The sequence below is a fragment of the Notolepis coatsorum genome (assembly GCF_963971535.1).
Source record: "Notolepis coatsorum genome assembly, chromosome: 12".
Lineage (NCBI taxonomy): Eukaryota > Metazoa > Chordata > Actinopteri > Aulopiformes > Paralepididae > Notolepis > Notolepis coatsorum.
In genome coordinates, this window is record NC_140176.1 from 5,573,490 (window position 1) to 5,583,489 (window position 10,000).

General features: G+C 41.4%; 1 protein-coding gene across 1 annotated transcript in view; it reads right to left on the reverse strand.

Annotated features, from left to right (window-relative positions):
• The window catches only part of LOC311238623 (sodium channel protein type 5 subunit alpha-like), a gene marked incomplete at its 3' end in the record, with an annotated part of 92,566 nt that overhangs the window by 5,913 nt on the left and 76,653 nt on the right, over positions 1–10,000 (reverse strand). The window contains exons 14-17 of the mRNA XM_084326754.1: positions 8,890–8,943; positions 7,879–8,020; positions 7,438–7,538; positions 2,736–3,006 (exon numbers count right to left, since the gene is read on the reverse strand). Coding sequence (XP_084182880.1) covers positions 2,736–3,006; positions 7,438–7,538; positions 7,879–8,020; positions 8,890–8,943 — 568 coding nt within the window. The remainder of the gene's footprint in view (positions 1–2,735; positions 3,007–7,437; positions 7,539–7,878; positions 8,021–8,889; positions 8,944–10,000) is intronic.

Below are 10,000 nucleotides of genomic sequence, written 5' to 3' on the forward strand. Positions count from 1 at the left end.
ACACTACATAAGGTTAACCCTTTCAATAGCACACTACAGACGGTTAACCCTTTCACTAGCACACTACAGACGGTTAACCCTTTCATTACCACTCTACAGAAAGTTAACCCTTTCAGTGCCACACTACAGAAGGTTAACCATTTCACTAGCACACTACAGACGGTTAACCCTTTCATTACCACACTACAGAAGGTTAACCCTTTCACTACCACACTACATAAGGTTAACCCTTTCACTGCCACACTACAGACGGTTAACCCTTTCATTACCACACTACATAAGGTTAACCCTTTCACTACCACACTACAGACGGTAGTGTGGTAGTGAAAGGTTAACCTTCTGTAGTGTGGTAGTGAAAGGGTTAAGACAATCCAGATAAAACCATTATTGTGCTGCATGCCCTTTTGCTCTCATTTTGTCTTGTGTTGTAAACACAGCGCCCCTTCCTTCACAGTGGTGCGTTCCTGATTGGATAAACATCTTGAAGGCACCTGATTGGATAAACTTGCTCACTCATAAACTTTATTTTCTTCTACCTAAAGTTGGACATAAAATATGGTTCTGACAACATTTCACCTGTGAAATAAAACATGTAATTACTGGATGTTGGGTCATATCTGACAGTTTTGACAGTTTGATCTGAACTTAGTTCGATCCCTATGTAATCCTATGTTAACACCCAGTAGTGTCGACTAAAAAAACATACATCCAATGTACAGTTTCTACGTCAAATGTATATACTCCCTTTTCTTGACTCCTTCTGTATCACAAACAGTACTGTATTTGCAAATCTGGTATGTCATAAATGTATAGATGTAGCAGTACTGACTATCTGTATGTCATGTATGTCATATGTCCTGATGAATTGAAAATGGGGGACCCTGATGTAAACAAGACGAAAGTCTTTCTCTGGTCTGCATCTCCTTAACAATTGTGTGTATTGAGCTGTACTGTATTGTACCCATTCTGCAATCTGTTAATAAAGTTTTCAATCAATCAATCAATCACACGCTTTAAAGATAGGTAACATACAAGCTGGGTGACAATTAAAGTTTAAAATACGTGGTTGTTAATGAACTCACCAGTGACAGACAGTATGACCTTACTATATCTTACTATATTGTCGGCTGTATAGTCTTTGTGTCATAACATAGTGTCTACTGTCCTATGTCATACTGTATCGTCTGTTGTATATTCCTAGTGTCTTGTGGTCCTACTGTATTGACTGTTCATCCTGTCTTTTGTCATGTTGTATTGTCCTCTGTTACACTGTGTGACTATGGCTATAGTTTTTAAGTAGTTACTGTACACAGCACTTTGGTCGACTCTCTGAGCTTTTAAATGCGCTATATAATAAATTACTTGACTTGAACTCACCAACGACAGACAGACAGACAGACAGACAGACAGACAGACAGACAGACAGACAGACAGACAGACAGACAGACAGACAGACAGACCGTATGATCTGAACTCACCAACGACAGACAGACAGACAGACAGACAGACAGACAGACAGACAGACAGTATGATCTGAACTCACCAACGACAGACAGACAGACAGACAGACATACAATATGATCTGAACTCACCAACGACAGACAGACAGACAGACAGACAGACAGACAGACAGACAGACAGACAGACAGACAGACAGACAGACAGACAGACAGACAGTATGATCTGAACTCACCAACAACAGACAGACAGACAGACAGACAGACAGACAGACAGACAGACAGACAGACAGACAGACAGACAGACAGACAGACAGACAGACAGACAGACAGACAGACAGACAGACAGACAGACAGACAGTCTAATTTGTCCCACCACAGTTTTATAATGAACCGAAAATAAAAAATGTAATTAACATTTTTATTTTTAAATATTTTTTTAAATATAAAGTTTGTCAGTGAAACCAACATTGCAATCTGGTTAGAAGTGGTGGAGAGAATAAAAGCTAGCATATGAATTGTAGTGCCTGGTTAGAAACGAATGAAAATGGATGGATTATCCAAGTGGGGGTCCGGGGGGGGGGGGGGGGGTGAGCGAGCAGGAGCATATGTATGTATGGTATTATATAGCAAGTTTTAGGTATATATCTCGTAAACTACATTTATAATGATTCAAATGGTGATTTACACTGGATGTTTACTGTTGATGCTTGTGTGTCTAATTTTATGTTATGTTTAAAAATAATTAAAAAAAGTATTGGCAGTGGTAGTAGTCGTAATAGTAATCCAGTATATATATATATATATATATATATATATATTTTTTTTTTATTAACTAGTTCAACACAGGTAACCACTTTTGCTTCATTTCTTTGACGGCTCAAATGTACAGTATGCTCTAGTCCAGTCGATTTTGTGTTTTGAGCACAAAGTTCATCATAGATCTAGCCTCTTTATTTTGCTCTCAAAGTGCACCAGATTGATGCATTTAACTTTAACCCTTTCACTGCCACACGACAGCCGGTTAACCCTTTCACTGTGACAACACAGAAGGTTAGCCCTTTACTATCACACAACCGACGGCGACGCTCCATCGTTAGCATCATTAGCTCCGCCGCCGATGCGGAGCTAATGATGCTAGCATCGCCGTCGGTGGTGTGACAGTAAAGGGCTAACCTTCTGTCGTGTGGCAGTGAAAGGGGTTAAGGTTCACCCACCACAGTCTCACAAGATCTTGTGGCAAACAAACACCGAGACGGCAGTACGAGCTGAACTCACCGACGACGGACAGGATGACCACCACGAAGTCGAAGATGTTCCAGCCGATGGTGAAGAAGTAGCAGCGCAGCGCCACGATCTTGAGGAGGCACTCGGCGGAGAAGACCAGGATGAAGGCCAGGTTGATCTTGTTCAGGATGGACTCCATCTGGGGCGACTGCTCGTCCGTCTCCACCATCATGGTGATCATGTTGAGCAGGATCAGGACCATGATGATGATGTCGAAGCCCTGGTGGCCCACCAGGTCGAAGAAGAAGCCCTGCACCGGGTTCTGGACGGAGGGCGTGAGAAGGATCAGACGAGGGACGGTCCATAACACCATAGAGTTACACTAGAGACAGCCTAACACCATAGAGTCACACTAGAGACAGCCTAACACCATAGAGTCACACTAGAGACAGCCTATAACACCATAGAGTTACACTAGAGACAGCCTAACCACCATAGAGTTACACTAGAGACAGTCAAACACCATAGAGTTACACTAGAGACAGCCTAACACCATAGAGTCACACTAGAGACAGCCTAACACCATAGAGTCACACTAGAGACAGCCTAACACCATAGAGTTACACTAGAGACACCATAGAGTTACACTAGAGACAGCCTAACACCATATAGTCACACTAGAGACAGCCTAACACCATAGAGTTACACTAGAGACAGCCTAACACCATAGAGTTACACTAGAGACAGCCTAACACCATAGAGTTACACTAGAGACAGCCTAACACCATAGAGTTACACTAGAGACAGCCTAACACCATAGAGTTACACTAGAGACAGCCTATAACACCATAGAGTTACACTAGAGACAGCCTAACACCATAGAGTTACACTAGAGACAGCCTAACACCATAGAGTTACACTAGAGACAGCCTAACACCATAGAGTTACACTGGAGACAGCCTAACACCATAGAGTTACACTAGAGACAGCCTAACACCATAGAGTTACACTAGAGACAGCCTAACACCATAGAGTTACACTAGAGACAGCCTAACACCATAGAGTCACACTAGAGACAGCCTAACACCATAGAGTCACACTAGAGACAGCCTAACACCATAGAGTCACACTAGAGACAGCCTAACACCATAGAGTTACACTAGAGACAGCCTAACACCATAGAGTTACACTAGAGACAGCCTAACACCATAGAGTTACACTAGAGACAGCCTAACACCATAGAGTCACACTAGAGACAGCCTAACACCATAGAGTTACACTAGAGACAGCCGAACACCATAGAGTCACACTAGAGACAGCCTAACACCATAGAGTTACACTAGAGACACCATAGAGTTACACTGGAGACAGTCTAACACCATAGAGTTACACTAGAGACAGCCTAACACCATAGAGTCACACTAGAGACAGCCTAACACCATAGAGTTACACTAGAGAAAGCCTAACACCATAGAGTCACACTAGAGACAGCCTAACACCATAGAGTTACACTAGAGACAGCCTAACACCATAGAGTTACACTAGAGACAGCCTAACACCATAGAGTTACACTAGAGACAGCCTAACACCATAGAGTTACACTAGAGACAGCCTAACACCATAGAGTTACACTAGAGACAGCCTAACACCATAGAGTCACACTAGAGACAGCCTAACACCATAGAGTTACACTAGAGACAGCCTAACACCATAGAGTCACACTAGAGACAGCCTAACACCATAGAGTTACACTAGACACCATAGAGTTACACTAGAGACAGCCTAACACCATAGAGTCACACTAGAGACAGCCTAACACCATAGAGTCACACTAGAGACAGTCAAACACCATAGAGTTACACTAGAGACAGCCTGACAGCCTAACACCATAGAGTTACACTAGATACAGTTTAACACCATAGAGTTACACTAGAGACAGCCTAACACCATAGAGTCACACTAGAGACAGACTAACACCATAGAGTTACACTAGAGACAGCCTAACACCATAGAGTTACACTAGAGACAGCCTAACACCATAGAGTTACACTAGAGACAGCCTAACACCATAGAGTCACACTAGAGACAGCCTAACACCATAGAGTCACACTAGAGACAGCCTAACACCATAGAGTCACACTAGAGACAGCCTAACACCATAGAGTTACACTAGAGACAGCCTAACACCATAGAGTCACACTAGAGACAGCCTAACACCATAGAGTTACACTAGAGACAGCCTAACACCATAGAGTTACACTAGAGACAGCCTAACACCATAGAGTTACACTAGAGACAGCCTAACACCATAGAGTTACACTAGAGACAGCCTAACACCATAGAGTTACACTGGAGACAGCCTAACACCATAGAGTCACACTAGAGACAGCCGAACACCATAGAGTCACACTAGACACCATAGAGTTACACTAGAGACAGTCTAACACCATAGAGTCACACTAGAGACAGTCTAACGCCATAGAGTTACACTAGAGACAGCCTAACACCATAGAGTTACACTAGAGACACCATAGAGTTACACTAGAGACAGCCTAACACCATAGAGTTACACTAGAGACAGCCTAACACCATAGAGTTACACTAGAGACAGCCTAACACCATAGAGTTACACTAGAGACAAGCTAACACCATAGAGTCACACTAGAGACAGCCGAACACCATAGAGTTACACTAGAGACAGCCTAACACCATAGAGTCACACTAGAGACAGCCTAACACCATAGAGTTACACTAGAGACAGCCTAACACCATAGAGTTACACTAGAGACAGCCTAACACCATAGAGTCACACTAGAGACAGGCTAACACCATAGAGTTACACTAGAGACAGGCTAACACCATAGAGTCACACTAGAGACAGCCTAACGCCATAGAGTTACACTAGAGACAGCCTAACACCATAGAGTTACACTAGAGACACCATAGAGTTACACTAGAGACAGCCTAACACCATAGAGTTACACTGGAGACAGCCTAACACCATAGAGACAGCCTAACACCATAGAGTCACACTAGAGACAGCCTAACACCATAGAGTTACACTAGAGACAGCCTAACCACCATAGAGTTACACTAGAGACAGCCTAACACCATAGAGTTACACTAGAGACAGCCTAACACCATAGAGTCACACTAGAGACAGCCTAACACCATAGAGTTACACTAGAGACAGCCTAACACCATAGAGTCACACTAGAGACAGCCTAACACCATAGAGTTACACTAGAGACAGCCTAACCACCATAGAGTCACACTAGAGACAGTCTAACACCATAGAGTTACACTGGAGACAGCCTAACACCATAGAGTCACACTAGAGACAGTCTAACACCATAGAGTTACACTAGAGACAGCCTAACACCATAGAGTTACACTAGAGACAGCCTAACACCATAGAGTTACACTAGAGACAGCCTAACCACCATAGAGTTACACTAGAGACAGCCTAACACCATAGAGTTACACTAGAGACAGCCTAACACCATAGAGTTACACTAGAGACAGCCTAACACCATAGAGTCACACTAGAGACAGCCTAACACCATAGAGTCACACTAGAGACAGTCTAACACCATAGAGTTACACTAGAGACAGCCTAACACCATAGAGTCCCACTAGAGACAGCCTAACACCATAGAGTTACACTAGAGACAGCCTAACACCATAGAGTTACACTAGAGACAGCCTAACACCATAGAGTCACACTAGAGACAGCCTAACACCATAGAGTTACACTGGAGACAGCCTAACACCATAGAGTCACACTAGAGACAGCCTAACACCATAGAGTCACACTAGAGACAGACTAACACCATAGAGTTACACTAGATACAGTTTAACACCATAGAGTTACACTAGAGACAGCCTAGCCCCTTTCGTGACTGTGATGCACCGAGTGAATCCACAGTCACTTGCTCCTCAATAGAAAACCAACCTAGATTTACCATGAAGGTGTGGTTCTGCCCGAACCGTTCGTTATACAAGTATCGCAGAGACATTTCAAAGGTACTCACAGTTGCACGAGGGTTTCGGACCAAGATACGTGATGGTTTGAAAGCTCGGCGTTGCTAATAAACATTTTAAATATGTTTTATAAACGTGTAAACATCACGGAGGCAGCGTTGCATGCTGGGCCGGCGCACCAGGCATGTCGTCACAAATGCAGAATAAGAGAAGAAGCCATTCTGATGCAACGATGCCTCCGTGATGTTTACGCGTTTATAAAAATGTATTTAAAACGTTTATTAGCAACACCGAGCTTTCAAACCATCACGTATCTCGTGTCCGAAACCCTCGTGCAACTGTGAGTACCTTTTGAAATGTCTCTGTGATACTTGTAGTACCGCACTTGAAAAATATGTCAATACATTTTGAAATGTTAAATTGCAAATACAAGTAATTGTTGTTTTTCTGGTAAATTTATTGTTTTGATTAACCAACTAATCGACTAATAACTAACAAAATAATCGTTAGTTGCAGCCCTAAGTATATACATTATTCTCACCAGGGGTCTCGGTTTCTGTGTATATAGGTATACATTATTCTCACCAGGGGTCTCGGTTTCTGTGTATATAGGTATATAGGTATACATTATTCTCACCAGGGGTATAGGTTTCTGTGTATATAGGTATACATTATTCTCACCAGGGGTATAGGTTTCTGTGTATATAGGTATACATTATTCTCACCAGGGGTATAGGTTTCTGTGTATATAGGTATACATTATTCTCACCAGGGGTCTCGGTATAGGTTTCTGAGGTTTCTTGGATCCCAGCTTCTTCATGGCGTTGTAATACTTCTTTTGCTCCTCGGTCATGAAAATGTCCTGTCCTCCTAAGTAAACCCAGACAACAACTAACGTTATCTTCATTGTAAAGAACAGTCACGTTAGAATGAGGTCTAGAGACATACAGAGTGGGGGTTTGAAAGCATTTGATCCAATCTGCTCATCAAACACAAATCCTCTCAAATCAATTAAATGGGGGTGGGGGTGCAACGTCTAAGGTAAATAATGTATATTGCTTTTATTGCACTCAGTGCAGTAACAACATAATGTTATTTAATATATGTTGTAAAAAAAAGGTATTGAAAGATTGGCTCAATTCTGTGGTACTTATGTTAATTGTGTGGTATTTATGTTAAGTATGTGGTACTTATTTTAATTTCATGGTACTTATCTTTCGTTTCTGCTGGTTGAAGTTGTCAATGATGACACCGATGAAGAGGTTGAGGGTAAAGAAGGAGCCAAAGATGATGAAGATCACGAAGTACAAGTACATGTAGAGATTAATCTCCTTAATAGGTTGCTCCTCCACCTGGAACACACACACACACACACGCACACGCACACACACACACACACACACACACACACACACACACACACACACACACACACACACACAGGAACTCACATTTTAACATCTCTTCTGTTCACTTCTCCTCTCTTCTCTTCTTTTCATCACATCTAACGTTCCATCTTAGCTTTATACCCCCATGTAAGATCTTCTAATATCATCTTGTGTTCTCCTCTCCTTTCCTTTTCTCTCCTACAGTATCTCATCTCCTCTCATATCACATCTCCTCTCCTCACTTCTCCTATCACCGCTCCTCTCCTATCACCTTATCACACCTCCTCTCCTCTCCTCCCATCTCCTCTCCTCTATCCTCCTGCTCCCCTCTCATTCAACTCATTCAATCTCATCTCCTCTCTTTTCCTATACCCTCTCCTCTCATTCCCTCTGCCCTCCTATCCTCTCATCCTCTCTCCTCTCCTATCTCCTCTCATCTCCTCTCCCACCTCCTCTCCTATCTCCTCTCCTCTCCTCCCATCTACACAGTAAATGTAACTGAGTAAAATGTACTCAGTTTGACTCTCCTATCATCTCCTCTCCTCTCCCATCTCCTCTCCCATCTCCTCTCCTCTCATCTCCTCTCCCATCTCCTCTCCTATCTACTCTGATATCTCCTCTCATCTCATCTCCCATCTCCTCTCCCATCTCTCCTCCCATCTACTCTCCTCTCATCTCCTCTCCTTTCCTCTCCTCCCATCTCCTTCCTCTCTCCTCTTATCTCCTCTTATCTCCTATTATCCCATTCAATCTCATGTCATATCCCTTCCCCTTATGTGATAAGGATAATAAATGAGCAGTAACTACTCTATGAAACATGTCACAGCACTTACAGCACGGGAGTCCACAGCTGCATACATGATCTCCATCCACCCTTTAAAGGTTGCCTTAGAAACAAACAAACAAACAAACAAACAAACAAACAGACAGAAAGATGAGAGATTGACACATCAAGAGACTTGAGTTGCTTGTAGATGAAGCATTCAAACAATTGAACAATTATGCTCACAATTATACTACATAAAACTAACTTTGGTAAAATGTCTAATAAAGTTGAAACAATCTTTTTCATTTCTAGTTGAGGTTATGGTTGGGAATGAAGTTAAGGTTATGGTTAAGTTAAGGGTTAGGTTCATAAATAACTCAAATGAAAGTAAAGTAGATGACTCTTGTTGAATATAATATTAAATATACTAAGGGCCATTACTGTAGAAGAAAGACATATTTTGTTGATATGAATGAAGTATTAATGTAAACAAGGTGGCCTGTTGGGATGTTAGATCCTACTGTGAAAAACTGTGATTTTATATGTCTGCACTTTATGTGCTCATTTTGTGCCTGTCTTTTAGCTGTGAAGCACTTTGAGCTGCAATTATTGTATGAAAGGTGCTATACAAATAAACCTTATTATTATCATTATTATTATTATTATTATTATTATTACAAATTCAATTACAGACAAAACAACTATGTGAAATGAAAAGTACAACAATAATATTCTTTCTCACAAACATATTACTATACATATTATTATTCATATACACTTATACATATTAACACACAATGACTTAATATACATACCAAGTGACATCTTAACACGTTCATATAATGATACATGTTGATATTACTATACATAAAAACAATGACACTATGTGGCTACTGGTGTAAGGGTAAGGTGTTGCTTAACTTGTTTTTTAAAGCTTGCTTTATTGTGCTTTAGCAAACTGAGCTAGATGTATTAATAATGACCTCAAACAGTCTATCCCCCCTGATTGGTTATTAATACTTCTAATAAGTACAGTGTTCAATAAACACAGTGTTTGTAGTAGACAAAGTTATTGATAAAAATAAAAAAAATAAACACTAAGAGGAGCACTTTTGCTTAGAGGTGGCTGTTTGATGGCATTAGATATTCTACATTTAAATATGTCTGGATACAAAAGT